This window comes from Bos mutus, chromosome 13 (assembly GCF_027580195.1).
Source record: "Bos mutus isolate GX-2022 chromosome 13, NWIPB_WYAK_1.1, whole genome shotgun sequence".
Taxonomy (NCBI): Eukaryota; Metazoa; Chordata; class Mammalia; order Artiodactyla; family Bovidae; genus Bos; species Bos mutus.
The window spans coordinates 37456046-37478315 of NC_091629.1; the positions used below are offsets into that span (position 1 = coordinate 37456046).

At 51.7% G+C, this 22270-nt stretch overlaps 2 protein-coding genes and 1 non-coding gene across 3 annotated transcripts in view; all 3 read right to left on the minus strand.

Annotated features, from left to right (window-relative positions):
* Window positions 1-3091: 3091 nt before the first annotated feature.
* On the minus strand, window positions 3092-4366 carry LOC138990485 (histone H2B type 1-C/E/F/G/I-like). The gene is made up of 2 exons (XM_070382018.1): window positions 4301-4366; window positions 3092-3403 (listed from the first exon to the last, which is right to left on the minus strand). The coding sequence occupies exons 1-2, from the start codon at window positions 4364-4366 to the stop codon at window positions 3092-3094; spliced, it is 378 nt and encodes a 125-aa protein (XP_070238119.1).
* A 2880-nt stretch (window positions 4367-7246) lies between these two features.
* Window positions 7247-22270, minus strand: part of STK35 (serine/threonine kinase 35) — a 43405-nt gene continuing 28381 nt past the window's right edge. Inside the window, exon 4 of the mRNA XM_070381334.1 lies at window positions 7247-11710. The gene's annotated coding sequence lies outside the window, so the exon portion shown is untranslated. The remainder of the gene's footprint in view (window positions 11711-22270) is intronic.
* LOC138990614 (small nucleolar RNA SNORA70) lies at window positions 17996-18130 on the minus strand. The gene has a single exon (XR_011466737.1). It is a non-coding gene; the product is annotated as a small nucleolar RNA SNORA70 (small nucleolar RNA).

The window sequence follows — 22270 nt, forward strand, 5'->3', positions numbered from 1 at the left end:
AAATACCCAGCACTGGGTAGTTCCCCAGTACTACACAGGTGGCCACTCTGCCAGCTCTGAATAAGGTGCCCTTGTATCTCTTCTGGCTAATTTTTTTCTCTCCTTTTTGAGCCCAGATCTGCAGCACTGTTATTAATAATGATAATATGTGTGTGTGTGTTAGTTGCTCAGTCGGTCTGACTCTTTGCAACCCCATGGACTGTAACCCACCAGGCTCCCCTGTCTGTGGAATTATCCAGGTAAGAATACTGGAGTGGGTTGCCATTTCCTTCTCCAGAAGATCTTCCCCACCCTGGGACTGAACCCATGTCTCTTGTGTCTCCTGCACTGCAGATGAATTCTTTACCATCTGAGCCACCAGGGAAGCCCAATAATGATGATACCTTACCTTTATTAGATGAGCCAGAGGCATCCTCAGTACTTGCCTTCCCAGTATCCAGTCTTCCCTCAACCTTAGTGACAGGTCCACTGCCCTCTCTTGTCCCAGCCTCCTCGGCAGCAGATGTGGCCCTGTGCTAATTTGCCAAGTCAGTGAGATATAAGCGGTGACATGGGACTTCAGGGAAGCCTCCAGAGAAGGAAGGGCGAGCTCTTTTCCTCCTTCCCTCTTTGCTACCACTTGGGATGAGGAGACAATGCCTGAAGCTCCAGCCGGCTTCCTGGACTGGAAAGTGACCTTAAAGATGAACCTGACTGGGAAGCTACTTGTGGAAGGTGTTGCAGCAGGAAGTCAACAGGAGATGGGAACCCTGATGACTCCATATCACCAGCACCATAGCCCTGGACTGCACACGCCGTTATGTTTGTTTCAGCTGCTGTTCTTTGGGGTCTCCGGTTTAGGCAGCCATACTGAAACCTCAGAGACACAGATGCAGCTGTCACTTCCATTTTACATATGGGGAAATTGAGTCCTGAAGGAGGCAGAGCCAGCTGGTTTGAACTAGTGGGTCTCATGGCAGGGCCTGTGTGCGGCTCCATTAACTACAGGTGCCTCCCAGCAGAACGCTAAATGCTCATCACACTGGGTAAACACTAGCTGGAGGGTGGCGGGGCTTTGCCAACATGGGGAGCAGGAATTTGAGGGCTTTGGCAATGGCTTTGGTCTGCTGGCAGGGGGGGATCTGCTCTCTGTGTTCTCACCACATTTGAGTTGGCTGAGCTGGGGCCCTGCAGCATTTTGGCAGGGTACCCAGACCGTGGTTATTAAATTCCTCATATTCTGATCTGCCCTCAAGGAGCCAGTAGACCAAGCAGAAGCAATTATTGGAGTCTTTTGCAAGAGGGAAGTGATTCTGGCCCCATGTGAAACAGGATAGCATGGCTAAAGTCCCTGGACAGGGAATTAGGATCTAAGAGCTGCAAAGATTCTCTTGTTTAGCATCTCTCAAAGTGGGCTTCAAAGCATTTTCCCAGAACACTGGTGTCAAGAGATGTTATTGGCATTCGATGTGGAAGCGCTGATGATCCGCGAAGCTTGAGAAACAGGACTTCTCAGAGCCTTTACGGTGCATTAGGACATGGAGCGGAGCATTGCTTACTGGTATCTGAACTTTGAGCCCCCTTCCTTTTTTTAAGAAGCACCTTGCAGGATGTTTCTCCTCTTTAAAAAATACCATCAATATATATTATTTATGGCTAATTTACTGCATGCCAGGTGCTATACCCTGGAATATACACGCAGTCATTAATCCTCAGAAAAATCCATGAAGTGGGTAATGACACTACTGCCATTTTACAGATGAGGAAACAGAGGCTCAGAGAATGATACATCATGGTCACAAGGCTGTCAGTGGTAAAGGGATTATCCTAACGTTTCTGTCTGGCCCCAGAATCCACCATACTATTCAACCCAGAGAGGAGAGAATTTGCCACATCCTGCAGCTGGCAAGAGGCCACGCTGGATGTGGGTGCAGGTTTCTGGACTCCTGTTCCGATTGTATTTCATGCTTTTCTAAATTCGAGAACATATGTCCATCTCCCTGCACTCTACTTTCCTCCCCCACACCCAGAGCTGCAGCCAACAGACCAGCTAGAGATGAAGCAAAGCCTCTGGGCCTGGTTCTCCCCCATCACCCTACATGACCTCTCACTCACCCCTGTGGACATAACACGTGACCCAGGGACACAAGTCTGAGCTGGACCCATCAGTTCCAGGCCATGCAGTCTACCACAGGTCCAGCTGTAGACTGCTCTGGATATGCGGTTTTACATTTTTAAATAGTTGAAGAAAAATAATATTTTGTGACACTGTAGTGGAAATCATGTGAAATCCAAATTTCAGTGTCCATGACCAAAGTCTGATTGATTCAGAGCCACACTCACCTGATTACATACTGTGTGTGGCTGCTTGTGTGGGAACACGGTGAAGCTGAGTGGCAGCAACAGGGCCCAGGGCCTGCAAAGCCTCTTGGCCTTTGACAGAAAAAGCTTAAAGATTAAATTAGTATCATCATCCACAACTGGTGATTCCTCCTCACATAGCTTGTTTTTTTCCTGCTTCTCAGGCACTGGTGGGAATGGGTGGACTGTGACTAAACCTCAGGAGCAGACAGGAGTTGCAGGCCAAGCCACAGGGGTGGCCAGGCTCAGGAGACCTGGTTCAAGTGCTGGGGCCTGCCCTACCCTGCAGGGCCCTGAGCAGGTTCCTCCCATGGGGCCATGTTCCTGCAGGTTCGATGTGCCCTCATCCATCTACTTCATAAACGTGTGCATGCTAAGTCGCTTCAGTCATGTCCCACTCTTTGTGACCCCATGGACTGCAGCCCACCAGGCTCCTCTGTCTATGGATTCTCCAGGCAAGAATACTGGAGTGGATTGCCATGCCATCCTCCAGGGGATCTTCCTGACCCAGGGATCGAACTTACGTCTCTTATGTCTCTTGCATTGGCGGACTGGGTTCTTTACGACTAGTGCCACCTGGGAAGCCTATAAACATGTGAAAGTGAAAGTGAAGTCGCTCAGTCGTGTCCGACTCTTAGTGACCCCATGGACTACAGCCCACCAGGCCCTCTGTCCATGGGGTTTTCCAGGCAAGAGTACTGGAGTGGGGTGCCATTGCCTTCTCCGTTAACAGCGGCTAGGCATATTATATTTACTTGGAGCTGGTATACTTGGTGACAGCCTTAGTGCCCTCGGACACGGCGTGCTTGGCCAGCTCCCCAGGTAGCAGCAAGCGCAGGGCGGTCTGGATCTCCCTGGATGTGATAGTCGAGTGCTTGTTATAATGTGCCAGGCGTGATGCCTCGCCAGCGATGCACTCGAAAATGTCGTTGATGAAGGAGTTCATGATTCCCATGGCCTTGGATAAGATGCCGGTGTCCGGATGGACTTGCTTCAGCACCTGGTACACGTACACGGAGTAGCTCTCCTTGCGACTGCGCTTGCGCTTCTTGCTGTCCTTCTTCTGGGATAAACATGTAGTGAACACCAACTATAGGCCATGTTGGGTCCTGTTTAATGTATTTATATACATTCACACACACGCTACCCACTCCAGTGTTCTTGCCTGGAGACTCCCAGGGATGGGGAAGCGTGGTGGGCTGCCGTCTATGGGGTCGCACAGAGTTGGACACGACTCAAACGACTTAGCAGCAGCAGCAGCACACACACGCTTGTATATTATACACATGTGTGACACATAAAACTTTCTGCTAGTGGTTAAGTTCTATAAGGAAAAAGAAAGCAGGTTAAAGGGCTTGAGATAGTGATGGGGTGTTTCTTTGGATAAGGGGACCAGGAGAGCTCTCTCAAGGGCATGAGCAGAGACCTAACTAGAGCAATGAAGCGATGCCTTCCAGGCAGCAGGAATAGCAAGTTAAAGGCCCTGAAATGAAAATGTCCTGTGTGTGCTTCTAGGAGAGCAGTGAGGCTGAGATGGCTGGACGGTAGAGCCTGAGGGGTGCTGGTAGCAAAAGGGTCTAGGGAGGATGATGGAGAAGGGCCTGACAGGCCAAGGAGAGGGTCTGGGTGATCCCATGAATACAGTGGGAGCTCAGAGGGTTTGTGCCATGAGCTATTTTGATGATTTAAAGGGGAATCTGCCATGCAAAGGCTGGATTGAGCAGTGGGTCTCAATGCCACAAGCTCTCCTTTGGGTCCTCAGGGTGGGATATGATGCAAAGACCTCCTGGGTAGCAGGAAGATGCTGCAACTCTCCAAGTTGAAAGGCTAACAAAGGCTGGGTGCTGTGCCCACTGCAGCCTGTCAGGGCACTGTGGGCTGGGGACTGCAGTGTGGCCTGGAGAGAGCTGGGGGCTTAGGTCAGACCACAGGTTGGACCAAGTGTGGCATGAGGCCTTACCTCGTCCAGCACGTCTCCACCACAACCACTCCGTAGCCGAATGTCCATCTGCCTCAGGCCAGGCATGCCACGACGCACCTGTCTTCTCTGAGTCCTTCCTCCCCTGGATGTGGAGCCCACAGGCCCCACTTGGTTCACAAGCAACGTGCTGGTGGCTGGAGCAGCTATTTACCGAATGACTGAGCCAGAGGCTGGAATTGGAGGGACATGTGGAAGCAGGGCAGGAGGGGATGGGGAGTGCAGGCCTGGATGTGTGACCTCTCCTTACCTGGGGGAAGGGCGCCCAGATCCCCCTCTCCAGAGACCCTATGTCCCAGTGGTGTGCCCAGGTTCAGCACTCACACCCACACCCACACCCGACACACAGTGATCCTCTCAAAGCCCCTCCACTTTGATCCCAGTTCTAATGAACCCACAGTGCCTGGGAGACGGGGAGAGAAAGAAATGCTCTGGAGCGCCCACCATGAAAACTTTCAGACTTGCCAACTCTCACACAAAGGGGATGTTTACTACTTTGCAGATGAGAAAATCAAGTCAGAAAGGTGATCTGCCTCAGGGTCAAGGAGCCAACAAACAGCAGAGCCAGTTTGTGTTCTCTGAACTCTGCCCCCCATGCCTGCTGGAGTAGTGACTGGATGGGAATCTGAAACGGAGAAGGCAATGGCAACCCACTCCAGTACTCTTGCCTGGAAAATCCCATGGACGAAGGGGCCTGGTGGGCTGCAGCCCATGGGTTGCTAGGAGTCGGACACGACTGAGCGACTTCACTTTATTTTTTCACTTTCATGCATTGGAGAAGGAAATGGCAATCCACTCCAGTGTTCTTGCCTGGAGAATCCCAGGGATGGTGGAGCCTGGTGGGCTGCCGTCTCTGGGGTCGCACAGAGTCGGACACGACTGAAGCGACTTAGCAGCAGCAGAGAATCTAAAGTAGCTATTCACTGTTCTCCCTTGTCCGCCATTAGCGGTATAGGGGTGTAGACATCTCTTAACACCCACGAGGACGACCGCAAGAGGACGACCGCAAAAAAAGACAGTAACAAGTGTGGGAAAGGAAGCGGAGAAAGTGAAACCCTCTGATATCGCTGGTGGGAATGTAAAATGGTGCCCCCTCTTTTTTAAAAAATTGGTTTACAGTGTTGTGTTGGTATATCCTTGTGGAGACCAGCTTGGCAGATCCTCAAAAGCTGCTGTTACCACTGGATGCAGTCTACTGCCGGGTATGTATGTGCCCAAGAGCATTAGAACACAGGTCCGCGTAAACACCTGTACACGAATCTTCATTGTGGCCTTATGTGTAATAGCCAAGATACTGGAAACAATCCAAACGTCAACCAATTGGTGAGTGGATAGATAAAATCTAAGATGTGGTATTTCCATACAATGGAATACTATTGAGCAATAAAGAGGAAGGACACCCTGGTATATGTAAATAACAGGGATGAGCCTTGAAAACATTATGAAGTGAAAGAAGCCAGACACAAAAGGCCACCTACTATGTGATCCCATTTATATGGAATATCCAAAGAGGCAAATACAGACACAAAGGCAGATCAGTGGTTGCCTAGGTCCAGAGGGCGGGGGTGTGTGTGGGGGGGGGCCGGTGTGAGGAGCATGTTTGGGAAGGGATGACAGCAGGTGGGCATGGGTTTCTTTTTTGAGGTGATAAAAATGTTCTGGAATTAAGAGGTGATGGCTGCATAACTCAATATACTAAAAACCACAGCCGTGTACCCTTCAAAAGGGTGAAATATCTCAGTAGTTATTTAAAAACAAAAAAACCAGAATGCTTGCGGGTTGTTCTTCAAGCTCCAGGTTAAGCACAGAAGTGTCCTTTGCTAGAAGCTTCATCCCCAGCAGCTGCTGGACACCAAGGCTTGAGCCTGGAATGCAGCCCGCTCACTTTCAGATTAGGCGGGGAGCCTGTCTTATCTTTTCCTCTAAACCCACATTCCAGAGTCCTGACTCTGTCCTCCTGCAGCTCTAGGACTCCTGGGCTTACCAGATCTCCTCAGGAAAAGTCTGAGTGGTAGGTCCCATGTCAAACACCAATTCTTTCCTGATTTTTAAGCTTTACAGACGCTGTGCAGTACCAGGAGTGAGGGTCCGGAGTTCAGCAGACTCCCAGAGAATCCCAACTCTGTCCCTTTGGGAAAAGGAAACTAGAGACCCATTTTTTGAGAGCCTTCTAAATGCCAGGCCCAGGACTACGTTCTTATGGAGCCCTCAGCTGCTCTGAAGGTAGCGATCACCACCATCACTGAAGAGGAAGGGACATGCAGCCCCGCTGACACCTGTCCCAGCGACTCGTGGCACGTGGCTTTTCCTGTTCACCAAGTGTTCACCCCACAGCCTGGATTTCTCTGGGCTTTAGTGTTCTCCTCAGCAGAGGGGCACAAACACCATGCAGGTAACCAAGCATCTGAGTTTTAATGCCAGTCCTCACTCTTCATGGAACGTGCTCTGTGCTGGCCAGGCAGAAGGCGATGGGCTGTATGCTCATTCTTCCCTTCCCCAGAACCTCCAAGGCCAACCGATGCTCTCCGCACAGGGCTGCTACCCCCACATGGCTGTTCCACCCTGCTCCTCTAAACGGCCACCTCCCGGCTGAGCTTCCCAAGAAAGTCCTCTTCCCCTTGTAGCCAGGGTTGGGAGACTCCTCTCATTTCTACGCTAAAAGTCCCTAGGGGCAGAACTTGCGGAAGCACAGAGCTGGGGCTGGAAGGAAGGGTCTCTGGATGTCTGGGCAGCTGGCAAAGATGGCTAGGCCTTGGACCCCTGGGGAGAGAACAGCAAGCCTGGGGTGGCTTCTGGCCCCAGGTGTGGAGGGGGAGAAGACCACTCAAGGCCACGAGGCATTTTCTCACCAAGCAGCAGAGAATCCTTTTCTCTTGCTGCTCACCCACCAGGACCCACACAAGTTCCTCTGCACAGGAGACGACAAAACCACAAGGCACTCCGTTTCAAATCACATATGGCTTCTTTGACCCCATCAAATAACTTTATTCACACAAACGTCCCTTAATTTACAAAGCCTCAGTCATTCATACACATTAGGGGGATCCACAGTGTTCAAGGAACTTAAATATAATGTATCATACCAACCCAAGTAAACCAAGTACAAAAAATATTCATATATAAAGTTGTTCACACGTAGGTCCTAGATTACCAGCTTCTGTGCAAAAAAAAGAAAACAAAGAAAATAGATTAACTAGTCTTTGAAACTAACCTTGTGCCTGGGTTAAAACCTCCCTTGCACCCAAGCTGGCCCCACACGAATGTAAATCACTCCAACATCCTCCCTGCTCTGATGGAAAGAGGCACCTGGAGAACAAAGACTTCTTTAAAATGTCCCTAAATGGACTCCCTTCCTCCTGAAGCCTCTCAGGGAAAAAGATGCAGGGGTCTCCTTCCTGTTTACCCCCCAATCTTAGGGACTCCGGGAGCCACTGGCAGCGGACTCAGCCCTTGACTGTGTGTGCTGACATTAGCCAACCTCACGACACATCCTGGTGCTCCACTCCCAGTGCCTTCTCTCCAGATGGCCTGGCCATTGAAGCCTGGCAGGGCAGGATCGGAAATGGCCCACACTGTCCCTAAGGCTGCGCCTCAGCCCCAAGCCGGGGGTCTGGAGCCTGGAGCCGCACAACTCAGCTCTTCTCAGGTTACCAGGTCTTGGAGACTCCAGCGGCTGGGCCCCCTGCCCAGGCTCAGGATGGGGAAGGGGCAAGAACCTAAAAGTCCCACTTAGAGGCAGAGCCAAGACAGGCAGGGAGAGGTCGGCACAGAGGAGTAAGGTGGGCGCGCATTTGGTGGGCAGGGCTGGGAGCCTGGGCGGCAGGAGCAGAGAGTTAGGGGGTGGAGGCTTGATCCTACCTCTCCAAGCTTCCTAAGGATAACCTGAGGCTGAAACCCAGATATCCATCCAAGTTAGAGCTGTTTTCTAAAAAGGTAAACAGCAACAGCAGAAAAAGAAAGAAGATTCCCACAATGTCTGCTCTTTTCCTTTTTTTAGAAAAGGACTCAAGCAAAAAAAAAAAAAAAATCTTATTGCTCCAAACACTGGTTTTCTAGGAAATAACTGATATGTTAAGGAGAGAGATCTTGGAGGAAGGGAATGAGAGGCGGGGAATGAAGGCTGTGAGGAAGGTGGCAAGTGGTCTTAGCACCGCAGGGTCAGGGGCAGAGGGCTTGTGGGGCCTGTGCCCCAGCCCTGGCCCCCTGCCTTCACTCGCTCTGGGGTCACCATGGGCAGTGCCACAAAGGAGGCCAGGAGCCGTAGAGAGTCAGATCTCTACCCAGCAATGGGCAAGCTTCTCCTCCAGCTGTAAACAGGGTATTTCTTAAGTAAACATTGAATACACTCCCTCAGAAAGGCAGCCATGGGGGGCATGGATCACAGCGGGTTAGGGGGAAGAATTCCACTTTTGACCCATTGCCTCTGGATGAGAGGAGGCTAAGGTCCACGGCCTTAGTCCCTGTGCCCAGGAGGGGGTCAGATGGAGCTGGCCTTGAAGGCCTAGAAGAAAGAGACGTGCATCCTTCTGGCTGGAGGGAAGAGGTGGGGATCTGCTGGGGAGTAGAGCAGAGCGCACACCCGTCTGCAGCACAGCTCTGTCCTCAGCGAAGCTGCTAGTGGTGCCCTGTGGTGGGTGGGGACACTTGGCTGGCTACAGCTGAGGAAGGGATGGGGAGGTCGCGGGGAAGCCATCCTCCCACGTGGCTATGTGTGTGGGGGAGTGAGTTTAAAGGACAGATGGACACAGACAGGGAGACAGAAGCCATGTACTAAGCCAGACGGTCTGGCGGAGAGGGCAATGGAATAAGGCACTATGATCTGTCTTGTTGATTCCTCTCACTGAGGGAGAATGAAGCTCAGATCCTCCCTCCAAAGACTCTCCTTTCCACAGATCCCAGGAGAATAACCGACAGTTATTTTAAGGACTAGAGATTTCTACAACTTGCACAGAACTAATAAATTGGTGGTGCTGAGATGATGTGCCCCAGGGCAGCTGCCAGGCCCGAGACCCAGGTGAAAAGGCAGGAAGGGACAGGTGGCTGACCCCAGCGAGAAGAGATGCAGAGTGGCTGAGCCACAGGCAGCTAGCTACCCAGGCAGAGCCAGCCTTGACTTCAGGCTGCCTTCCACTGGCTGCTGGGTGCCTGAGGCAGATGAAGTGGAGAGCAGGGGAGGGGAAGAGACAGGCACTTGGGGCTGACAAGCTGGGCCTCAGGAGCTAGGGAAGGAGGTCCTGCCACCAAGCGAGGATGGGCTGGGAGTCCTGCAAGACCAAGGTACGTGGACGCTGCTACCTGACCGAGGCCACCCACCTCGCCCAAAAGGTATGGCCACCTGGGACCTTACTCAGAGCTAAGACACCTGGGGAGGGGAGAGGGGAAAGATAAGCAAAAGGTAAATATCCTGTTAGACTTGAACCCTCGCTAGGATTTCAGAGTGCGGGCTGTGGCCAGGGAGAGTTGGGGGCGCCAAGTCCAGGGACTGCTTCCCCATGTGCTCGTGGACAGACAGCTGCCCCCAGGGGAGGGCAGGGAGGTGGGGCAGAGAAGGGGACCAACTGCAATCAGGGGCTGCGCTCTTCCAGCTGCAGCTCAGCGCAGCCCCAGGGGAGAGAGGGGCCTGGTCACCACCTGCCGCCTTGCCAGACCCTGCTAACCACAGCCAGCCATCTGCCCAGGAGGAGGAAGAAGCCTTGAGAAAAGGCGGAAAGAATGTGAGCAAACACATTGCTGAGTTTGCAAATCTGGGCTGATGCTGTGCTGGTCTCTTCCAGACTCCCAGGGTGGAAGGACAGTGGCTCTGGGGGGAAGCCCCCCTTGGTCACATACCAACTTAAATGCCCTCCAACATCTCCCCCTATCCATTCTACGCGGGTTTAGAGAAAACAACAAAGATAAACACAAAAGAAGAACTCCTTTTCCCTTCCTTGCCTTGCTGTTCTGGGGTGAGAAGCCTGTGGAGCAGCTGAAGGGGCTTCTGGGTATGGGGCAAGAGGAACAGCTCTCCTCCGGGCAAGGGGAGAGGACACGCCTCTTCGAAAGCCCAAGAGGGAGGCTGCGTGAGCACTGATGGAGAGCGGAAGAAAGGCTACACAGACAGACACTGGAGGCGGGGTCGGGAGTCATGGCCACCAAGCCCATGGTCACCTGATGGCTGTGGTCCACCCGCTCAGCCAGGTCCATCCTTTCCCATCAGACATGTTCACACTGAGGGTGGGCACCTAAAAGGAAGTCTCTGCGGGGAGGGAGACGACGCTTGGCATTGTCACCATATATGACAGCACGGGGCCTGGCTCACAGGGCACACGCTGCACTGTGAGGAGATAACAGCCAGTTTAGGACACCCTGTTCTTATGGCAGTGGTCACAACTGGGTCTCAGGGGGCTCTGACACCCTGGACATCTGGCGGGCACATCTGGGAAGATGATCCTGGAGGCAGGAGGTGGTGGGTGCTGACTTCACAGGAGTGACAGATGCCAGCTGAAGACCCTGCTGTATCCTAGGCAGAGGTTTGGCACGACATTTTTTCCCAGGGAATCATCGTCTGGGAGGAAGATCACTGACAGAAAGGTAGGCTTGTAGAGCTGGGGTGGGCTGGCCGCTCAATTACCGGGGAGTAAGAGATGGTCACCTTCTGGCCCTCCCCCGTCAGAACCCCTGGTTATGAAGGGCAGTAGAGGGAAACGATTCCCTCTGTAAGTCCTGGTGTGACTCTGGGTTTCCAACCGCTTAAAGAAGACAAACTCCAAACAGGGATCTTCTTTCTTGAGTTCTCCTGGCCAAGCTCTGGTCTTCCCCTTCTCGGTGGTTCTTGGCCTCTGATCATCTCCAAGGCCCAAGGGCCAGCCAGGAGCAGCCCACCAGGGAGTCCAGGAGTTCCTGCACCTGGTGGGGAGGCGGCACAGAGGCCTGCTTCTGTCCTCAGGCTCCCTGATCCAGGAGAGGTCCCCAGATTCTCCACGGAGGGGTAGGCCTTCTCTGGGGAAGTGAGGTGTTATAAGCAGAACTAAGAGATGGGTAAAAGAAAAAAGACAGGGAAAATAAAGGACAAAAACAATATAGTTCCCTAACCCCTTATAAAAATTAAAAATGAAATTTATACATATGCTTTGTCCATATTGAGTTTCTTTAAAGAAAGTGGTGCCTGTCCACAGCATAACTTCCTGCTCTTCTGAAGTCTTAATCATTTAAATTAAAAAAAAAAAAAACAAAGGCAGGGGGACAAAAAATAAAAAATAAAGCAAAAGTAAGAGGAGGGGGAAAACCCAAACGAAAGCTTCACATTGCTGGAGACCCGGCTGTCAGGAGATCACCAACCGGCCAAGCCGCCACCTGTGCCCTCTGCTGAATTCTGTGCGAGACACGATGAGACTGTGGGTCCCGAGGGTCAACCTGAAAGACAGAAGGCAGGGAGTGGACGTGGGTCAGTGGGTGTGGGTGCCTCCAAGCTCCAGATGCCTCCCTAGGTGCCAGCACCCAACCCAGATGAATTCAGGAGCTGTGCAGGGGCGGGGTGGGGAGTTGGTTTCACTCTCAGGGGTGAATCCAGCCTCACTACAGCCACCAGGTGCCGGACACGCTATCCCCACCTTTCCAGATCAACTGTGATGCAGGCTAAGCACCACACGTCAGATCACCTCACTGCCTGAGGGGCAGGCTCCGGCTGGAAATCCACATGTGAGGCCCTGGCTACAAATTTGAGTCCCTCTCTCCTGGCTTCCCCACCCTGTTCAGAGAAGATGAACAGGATCCTAGTCATCTGTCCCCGAGCCGTGGCAGCCAGGATGCCCTCATCCCCCCTACCCCCCCTTCCCTAGTGACTAATCAGGCTGCCCTGAGCATTCACAGCAACCCTCTCATCCCATTTCAGAGACAAGAAAAGTGAGGCTCAGGGCTCTGAGAACCTGCACTAGGCTACCCGCCCAGGTCATAAGGAAGGCCAGAGTCCCACAGGCAGTGGCACTGTTCATCTCACAGCCACCCGCTGGGCCCTGTGCTCAGGACACTGCCGTGCTTAGGAAGGAGGCTGGAGCCAGAACTGCGGCCAGTCCACAGGCTCTGCCACTTGACTGTGAGCAAATCTGAGTCCTCTGGCTCTTTGGTCTGGTCACTGTACCACATCACAGGTATTATGAAACCCAAATAAACTAATATGTGGAAAGCTTACAACAGTGCTTAGCTGTACTGTTACTAGCTATCTGGGAATGGCAAGACCAGTGGCCTATGCTTCAGGAACCTGTTCTAGTGGAGGCCTAGAATACAACAACCTGCAGAGATTATCTCTGGGCGGTCCCCACCCTGCCCAGCCCTACTTTCCCAGTCTGAGCCTGAACAGAGCTAAGCATAGTCTAAGCCTGGCAGGCGGGCCACCCGGGGTGGTAGTGTTCCGTGGCAACCCATGGTCTCATCAGTTTCTAAATGCCCATCTGAATGACCGAATCAGACCAGCCTTACCCAGAGTGCTTGACTCCCCCACTGGCTTCAAGGCTCCGTGAGCTGCTGCAGTCCGACAACACGGCGTGGGTCCCAGCCCCACCTCCGACCCCCATTACCTGACACGTGTACACTCAGAGCACACTGTAATCCTCAGGTCCCGGGGAGGTGCCTGGCTATCCTCACTGGAGGCGGCAGGATATGGTGACATTGGACAATTTACTTCTCCAGGGCAGCCTTGCTTTCCTCTTCTGTGAAATGGGGGCTCTTTTTTGAGGTTTGAATGGAATACGACTGTGTGAAGTACCTGGCCTACGGCAGGACCCGACTCCTTGCCGAGCCCATCCTCTCCCAGCCATTTGTCCCCAACCAGAAATTACGAATGTGTCAGGCTTACGAGGCCATGGCCCTCGGCCACTGAACCATCCTAACTGCCTCCAGCCCCGCGAATGACGGCAAGGACATGCACACCCCCGGAAGAGTATGACAAAGCCTTCTAGAAAGCAATTTGGCAACGTTTTCAGAGCTTCAAATGTATTTAGACCCTATGATTCCACTTCTGGAAATCTAGTTTAACTGAATATACTAAATACGGAAAAGACTTTATGAATAAAGATGTCCACAGAAGCAGTATTTAAATTGAAGCAGTAACCGCAAATCCAAAGATGAGAGATGGAAGCAAATGACCCATCTACTCAACGATACATTACAGAGGAGATGAGAAAGCTGTGTGGCATTCTGAACAAAGTGTGGCAGAAGCATTTCCATGGGTTAACTGGGAAAAAAAGGCTATGAAGTTCTGTGACATACAGTATGATCATAGCTATGTAAAAACCAAAAACCTCCAAGTATAAGAAATCTGGCAAGAAAACACATCAGAATACATCAAAGTGTACTTGTCACGGGTGGATTTTCCTCTTCCTCTTCTCTCCCTCTGTATTTTTATACTGAGTACACATCACGTTGTCACACTGTACTTTTTAATGGGAAAAACCATGTCCTTTGATGAATAAGAAAGGTCCCTGGGAGAGGTCCCTAGAGTAGTGAGGGATCCCAGAGCCCAGACCCAGGCTCTTCTCTGGGCTCCTCCACACACAGTGGATGGTGGAGAATCTCCACACCTTCAGATGAGAGACTAGACTGTGGGACCCTTCCTCCACGGCACAGGGGAGGCATGACCTGGGGTCCCTGCGTGGAGTCGTGTGAGATTGGATGATAAAGGCACTGGAGAAGTTATCTGATCTCAGAAGGAGAAGCTGGGACCTCTTCGCCCCAGCCTTCTTTTGTGCTGCTTCTGTTGCCCTGCCTATTAATCCCCCTCAACAAACCTCCACTGGTGGGTCTTGTATGCCAGTTTTTGACTTGGAAAAATACAATCATCACAAGCACATCCTGGGATGGTCCTGCAGCCATCCCCAATTCCAGCTTCATTCAGTAGGCAGAGTGCCTTCTCCCTGCTGCTACCCGTAGATGAAGCAGAGCAACCAGAAGATGGGGGAGGGAAGGCTTGGGGGGAACTTCACCATATAAGACATTAAGTCCTTGTGAGACACAAGGCCTGGGAAGTGGTACGGTCACGCTGACATAATTTTGGAATCAGTGATGTCCTTTTCAACACTGCTTTCCTCCCTCCCCTGGCTGGACCCAAGCTGAGGACAACCTCAAACGGATGACCGTCAGTCACAACAGGAAGGTGGCCCATGGCAGCTGAAAAGCAGTGCCGGCAGGGAAATTCAGAAGCCAAAAGTCTTTTACATAAGAAACTAGTAGAACAGAGTGTGCCTGAAGAAGGTCAAACCATGTGCCCAGCACTTCGTGAGAGTGCCGGAGACACCAGCCTAATGACTGCTGTAGCCACTGGGTCCCTTGCCAGGACACGGCTGACATTTCCACAGGCTCCTCCATACTCCCTCCAGCTTTGGCACTGGCCCTCCTGGTAGGACATCTCAGGACAATCCACAGGTCTGCCTGCTTCTGCCCAGTGGGCAGGGACAAGAAAAATACGACCCTTTCTTCCATAGAGAGGATGCTGGCTTTGCACTCTTCTCCATCTCCCATAAGAGAAGGTGCGCCTTCCCCAGGAGCCCATGGCTGCAACCTCCCTGGAAGACAGCAGGGGTGGGGGTGGGGGTGGGGGTGGGGTTCCCTACAGCCTGGAGTAGGAAGGGCTCAGACCACATGGTTTGAGGTAAAGCAGCAGCAGGCCCTCCCGGAACAATGAATGGTCTGGGCCCAGCCCAGTGGGCCCTCGGGATTCCTCCTAGCAGGTGCCACCCCTCCGTTCCCTGACTGCCTGGACTGCAGCCTGACTGCCTGATTCTTGGCATCAGTCACGGCTTGCCTTGTCCATTTCGATTGGAACACTGACTGACCATAGTAGAGCCCTCCAAGTAGGCGAAGCCATCCCTCTGAGCACAGTGAAAACTGGTGACGTGGTTGGCCTGCAGGTCAGGTGCCATCGGCACTGCACTCCCGTCTCCCACCTGCCCGATGAGCTCACCCGTGAGGAGTTAACAAGGCAACAGACCCAGAGATGGAGCCACTTGCCCCACAACAGAGCAGCAGGACCAGCCCTCAGCCCCTCTTCTCCAGCCTCACAGCCCAGAGCCTTTCTACTACGAGCCTCCATTTAGTGCTTCCCAAGCCAGCTCCGTCAGTGGCTCTAACAGTCCGTATTTGAGATGTCTTCTGGGGGGAAGGTGCCCAGGAAGGTGATGGCAAATTCTTCCCCTTTTTACGTTAGCTCTAGAACTAAGTTCCCTCAGCACATCCGACTTCCTTATTTCTCTATGATTGTAACAGCAATCACTTGGTCAGCACTGATTATGTACCAGGCATGTTCTACGACATATAAATGTAGGCCACGTTCATAGGTAACAACTTAGTAAGGCTGTCAATCCTCTTACACGCTGCTTCCTACTCACTGGACACATGTTTTACATCTATTGCCTCCTCTCACTCAACCACCATACTACGTAGGAGCTGTCGTGGCCCCAGTTTCAGAGACAAGGAAGTGAAAGTCCAGAGAAAAGATCTGCATGGCTAATAAGTGGCAGAGAAAAGGGCTGAGCCTAGCTCTGACTCACTCCAAAGCTCCTGCTTTTTATTACATGTAACATCCCTCCCTAGAGAGACAAGAAGAGCTTAAGTAGAGTTTAAAAGCCATTTAATCCCTTCGCCTATAAACAGACTCACTCAGGAAAGAATTGTGGAAGGCTTGGCTGAAGTACCTCTTCTGCATGGGTCTGGGGTCCAGAGCACAAAGGGGCTGTGGTGCCAACCAGGCAGTGAGCAGCCTTCTGGCAGCTTTCTCTGCCAGCCAAGCAGTTGTCTGGTCTGTCCGAGGAAGCTGAGGAACCAAACTGCTCCCGTTAAGGCCATCAGCGGGCTGGAGAACAAAAGCTGGGGAAAGCAGAGGTAGGAGCAGGCAGCCATGGGGCTGGGGACAGAACAGGCTCACACAGCCAACTCCCTCCCCTAGTCCTCGGCTCACAGACTGGGAACAGCCGGGTGAATAGACGATTACCCTTTATCCTAAAGGTATGGCCTTCCTATGTTGGTCAAAATGTCACTTCTTTGATGAAATGATAATGAAAAGTAAATGGGAGTGGTTTAAAAAGTTGTCTTCCATCTCCTATCTCCAGTTCTCAGCTTTTAAACTCTACTGTCCTTCAAAACATGTAAGTCTGGCAATCACAGGATTGAAAACTATCTGGGAGCCACAGCTACACTTTAACTTGGCACTTTCACCTCAGCCACTTACATTACCCAAACCTCTTTTTCCCTCCTAACAAACAGGGAATCTATTTGCCCTCTGGGGTCAGCTGTGAGGGGTGAGGATTCCCAGCAGTGGGGCATGGAGGGAGCTCTCTACCTTATTAGTTATCTTCCTCTCTCTAACTCATCTGGAGTCAAAGCTTAATTTGGGAACTTTCTATGTTTTCAAGTTGTTTAATGGACTTCCCTGGTAGCTCAGACAGTAAAGCGTCTGCCTACAATGCGGAAGACCCGGGTTCAATCCCTGGGTCGGGAAGATCCTCTGAAGGAAATGGCAACCCACTCCAGTACTCGTGCCTGGAAAATCCCATGGACGGAGGAGCATGGTAGGCTACAGTCCATGGGGTCGCAAAGAGTCGGACACGACTGAGCAACGTCACTCACTCACTGTATTTTCATAACGGAAATTTAAGAATAAGGCCAGGCAGGGTGGTGGTGGAGCGGGGAGGGTAGCTTTTCATGGCCACGCCTTTGCCCCAAGGACAGGCAGATGGTGGCAAAGGTATCCTCAGCACCTTTCAACCTGCTCAGGCCTAAAGGTGGATTTTTGAAGTCCAGGGACCTAGAAATCTGAAACACAAGAGTCCTTGCTCTGTGCTGCTAAGCTGAGTGGGGAACAACTGAGCCACAGTCCTCACAATACTCTACTCTACAGACACATCTATCCATGAAAAAGGCTCTCCTACAGATGAGGGATTTTAGTCTCAAGAGGTTACATATCAAGTTGTAAAAGGTTAAATGGTTGGTAAAGGGTGGTTGTTGTTCAGTTGCTCAGTTGTGTCCAACTCTTTGTGACCCCATGGACAGCAGCACGCCAGGCTTCCCTGTCCTCTACCATTCCCAGAATTTGATCAAACTCACGTCCATCAAGTCAGTGAGGCCACCCAACCATCTCATCCTCTGTCATCCCCTTCTCCTCCTGCCTTTAATCTTCCCCAGCATCAGGGTCTTTTCCAATGAGTTAGCTCTTCCATCAGGTAGCCAAAGTGTTGGAGCTTCAGCTTCAGCATCAGTCCTTGCAGTGAATATTCAGAGCTGATTTCCTTTAGGGTTGACTGGTTTGATCTTCTTGCTGTCTAAGGGACTCTCAAGAGTGTTCTCCAGCACCTCAGTTCAAAGGCATCAATTCTTTGGGATTCTTTACGATTAGGGATGTATTTGACCCCACAGCCGTCTGGGATGAGTCGCTTTTCTGCCACCATGTTCTCAAATTCATCCGTGTTGAACTTGGTAAATCCCCACTTCTTAGAGATGTGGATCTTCTGGCAGCCAGGGAACTTGAACTTGGCCCAGCGGAGGGCTTCAATCACATGTTCCTTGTTCTGCAGCTTGGTGTGGATGGACATTATGACCTGGCCAATGTGGACCCTGGCCATTGTGCCCTGGGGCTTTCCAAAGGCACCGCGCATACCTGTCTGGAGTCTAGATTGGGAAACAGCAGGCCAGTCATGAATGCCCACTAGGAAGAGTTGTCTCCAAGGTCCCTTAGGGCAACCTGTACAGGCAGCAGGTTGCATACACTACCAAGGAGGCTGCTATTTGCAGCCACTGCACACTGGGCCCCTATGGGGAAAAGAGCACAGTCGGCTTAACTGGCTGCAAATGAATGTTGAGTTTTAAGCCAGCTTTTTCACTCTCCTCTTTCACTTTCATCAAGAGGCTCTTTAGTTTCTCTTCGCTTTCTGCCAGAAGGGTGGTGTCATCTGCATATCTGAGGTTATTGATATTTCTCCCGGCAATCTTGATTCCAGCTTGTGCTTCATCCAGCCCAGCATTTTGCATGATGTACTCTGCATATGTTAATAAGCAGGGTGACAGTATACAGCCTTGACATACTCCTTTCCAATTTTTGAACCAGTGTGCTGTTCCATGTCCAGTCCTAATTGTTTTTTCTTGACCTGCATACAGGCTTCGCAGGAGGCAGGTAAGGTGGTCTGGTATTTCCATCTTTTTAAGAATTTTTCACAGTTGGTTGTGATCTACATAGTCAAAGGCTTTAATGTAGTCAATGAAGCAGAAGTAGATGTTTTTCTGGAATTCTCTAGCTTTTTCTATGATCCAATAGATGTTGGCATTTGATCTCTGGTTCCTCTGCCTTTTCTAAATCCATCTGCAAGTTCTCGGTTCACGTACTATTGGAGCCTAGCTTGAAGGACTGTGAGCACTTTGCTAGCGTGTGAAGTGAGTGCAACTGTGCAGTAGTTTGAGCATTCTTTGGCCTTGCCCTTCTTTGGGATTGGAAAGAAAACTGACTTTTTCCAGTCCTGTAGCCAATGCTGAGTTTTCCAAAACTTGCTGGCATATTGAGTGCAGCACTTTAACAGAATCACCTTTTAGGATTTGAAATAAAAACCAAAAAGATGTAAAGGGTTGACTGGGATTCAAATTGAAACTCTGGTTCTCTCTATTCTTCTCTGCCTCTCATGTATTTATCAGAAAATAGTCACCTGACTGGCATACACAAATCGTGGTGTCATTGGGTGGGAAGCCAAGAATTCACCCTTACCTAAGCTCTCCCAACGTCCTAGCTGGTGGTCTTAGCACTGCAGTTAATGATGTTTGTGAAAAACTAGACCGTGCAAGGCCTGCTATACAAAGCTTCCTTTTGTTCAGGCAAAGGACCCTGTAGGAATTATCTCCATTTTATGGATAAGCGCATCGAGGCTCAGGTTATTCATTTCCAGCATATCATTCTGGGGAAGCTCAGAGGCAAGGTAATCTCCGGGTCACAGAAGGCTAGCCTCTCGTTCTAAGCAGGATTAGCTTCAAAAGGAGTCATTTTCATTTGTTTTACATACTGGACAGCTGGCTTTTCATTAAAGATATCAACATGCCAGCCCTGGCCAGCGGGGGCGGCGGGGGGGCGAGGGGGAGAATGGGGGGCTGTCAGCGGCTCCTGGACTAGTGTCTAATCTGTCAGAGGGACTGAGGCCAGGGAGCCAAGCTTTCTGGCATATCACTTCTCTGAGGCTCGGCTAAGCCAATACTGGTGCTCAGCATAGGGCAAAACCGGGGACGACTGTACTGTGGACACGTCATAGCACAGCATATGAGGTCGAGGTCCTATCGTCAGGGTAAAAGAAAATGGAGCAGACACTACAAATGGGATAACGATGTCTCCAGGTACCCAGAAAGGGCACGGTGTCAAGGAAAGGGAAAGTTCAGAGAGCACCAAAGCCTACCCAGCAGGAGCTTCACAGCAGGTTTAGACAACCTGGAAGGCCTTGGCGCTGGACTCTGTGGCCTCTGAGTCCTGACCAGGGGACCAAAACAAGGCAGAAGCCCAGGAGCAGGTCCCCAGTGTGGCAGGAGTGCCATTCAAAGAGCACAGGTTACAGACTGGCACAGTCAGTGCTCTGTCAAGGGCCTGGGTTTTAGAGTAGAAAGATCTAAAGTTTACACCCCAGCTCAGTCAAGTCTCAGTTTTCTCAACTTACAGTGTGGAAACGTCTATTTTGCAGGTGTGAAGCCCAATGATGGGCTCAGTGAGACACACAGCAGAAACCTAAACAAGCCTCAAAGACATCCCCCAAACCAACATCTCTTATCCACTCAGGCAAAAACTCCAGACAAGACGAACTGGCCTCGTGTCAGTCTTCTCTGGAGGCGACAGCGTCTGTCCTGCTCTGAGGATCCATCTTCCTTTGGGCCTCAAGAACCGCAGGTCTGGTTGTACCGCTTCCTTCCCTGCCCCTTGCTATCAGCTCAGATGGCGCATGCCTCCTCCGGGAAGCATTCCCAGGGGCCCTGCCACCTCAGGGACTCTTCTCTGTTCTCTGGTGAGCAGGCATAGGATGACCAGAGACCCTCCCACTAACCACGCTCCACATCTTCTCATCACCCCCTAAAAACAAGCTTCCTGTGGGAAAGGGGCAGTTCCGTGCTTCCCTGGAGCCTCTCAGGTTGCCAAGTGCAGAAGGATCTGGAATATTGCGTGATTGATAGGAACTGGGAGTTAGCACATGGCAATAAAAAATTAATTTACGAACTTCATGGACTCATTCATTCAACACGACAGGAGCTTAACATAAAAATATGGCTTTGAAACCCCTGCCTCTGGTTGAGTTCTGACTGAACATCCAGCAAGCCAGGTGCAAAGATGGATGCTCACCCCACCCCAGGAGGCTGGCCACCTCTCCAGACTCCAGTGGCTGCAAAGGGACAAGCTGGGGTTTGGCTGGTGCTGTTTTTCTCCCATGCTACACTGTGCTCCCCCAGTCTGGTATCCCCATACCCTCAGAAAGAAGTGGGCACACAGGGATGAAGGGTTTTCCTGACACAACAACAGCCTATCAGCGACGGAATCAGGAGGCTCCTCCACGACTACCCCTCTTACTGACTTCACCACAGAACGCCGGCTCTCACGGGAAAGAAGACAGCCCACAGACTGCAAACAAGTCTGCGTCAACTGAGACGGAGCCTGAAACCTGGCTGTGGCTAGCTGGAGCAGCCTGGCTTCATAAAATGTCCCCAGTCTAAGTCAGTCACAGTAAAAGGTTAACGAGAAGGACTGGAAGACTTGGATTTGGCCTCAACTCTGCATATTTCCCAGATCTTAAAGTCCCGCTGTAGCCTTCTTCTAGGCCCAGCCATCTGCCAAAAAACGTCCAGCAAGTCCCCTTAGCTGACATGGCTCAAGAGGCTGTGGGTTCATACCTAGCGCCTCCCATTCTCCACACTGGGAGGACATGGACTGTGGAAACAGGCGGCGGGACAGGGCAGACCCGTGCGGAACTAAGCAGCAGCCCCTGTGCAGCCAGAGGCCTTCACTTTGCCTAAGAAACCATCCCTCCCATTTTCACATCCTCCTCGCCTACTGATGCGCATCCAGTGCAAGTGCCCCGTAAGTTCTCCGAAAGGCAGACTGTCACCCAGGCTGTGACAGCACGAACACAACCGGAGGAGCGTACCCCCACGTGGCAGTCTATTGAGACACTGACCCGCCTGGTGGCGAGAGCACAGGCGGGGAACCTGGCTCCCAGTCTCATCAAGCCCGCCCCCAAACTCTTTTCTTGGGACCCAGTTTCTCCACGTGCTGAGGGGCTTGGGACCAGGGGTCCTTCTAACCTCAAGAATGGGCAGAAACCCTTCTGAAGGGACAGGACACATCTCAGAGTATGTGAGTCATGTGAATTCTTCTGGGGAAATATCCTCAACACGCAGAGTCTGAGGAGTCCAGGACCCAAGGAGTGCTGAGAACCAAGATGAGCTTTGTAGGCTCCGTCTCCATTGAGGAAACCCTCTAGCTAGAAGGCAGCATGGGGGCGTCTCAGGCAAAGGAGGACTGGGCACTGTGCGCTGGGGGTCAGGGTGGGAGGGCGACTCCAGCTCCTGCACTGGGGCCCCTCCACACAAAGCAGTGGGATGGTGAGGCCCGTCTCCTACAGGCTTTCAAGTGGAACCCAAGATGCCCTTACAGTGGACAAATGTCACTAAGAGGAGGTGGGCTCTATGCACGTCAGTCAGCTGAGCTCAAGCTGTGCCCCATGCAGCAGAACAAGGGCCCATGCTCTCATGGCAGCAAGTGGCAGGCCCAATATACAGAAAGGCACAGCTACAGGGAGACAGGGAGTGAGCAGAGCTTAAAGCCAGGATGGTGTGTGGATGCAAACACAAGGCATCTTTATCTCAGGAACGTCCCAAATTCAGTCAGGGCAGCCAAGAGTACCATGCAACTGTAGCATGGAGACTCGTTCATATTACAGCAGTGTTTGTGGTGTGACCACTGCTGACCTGATCAAT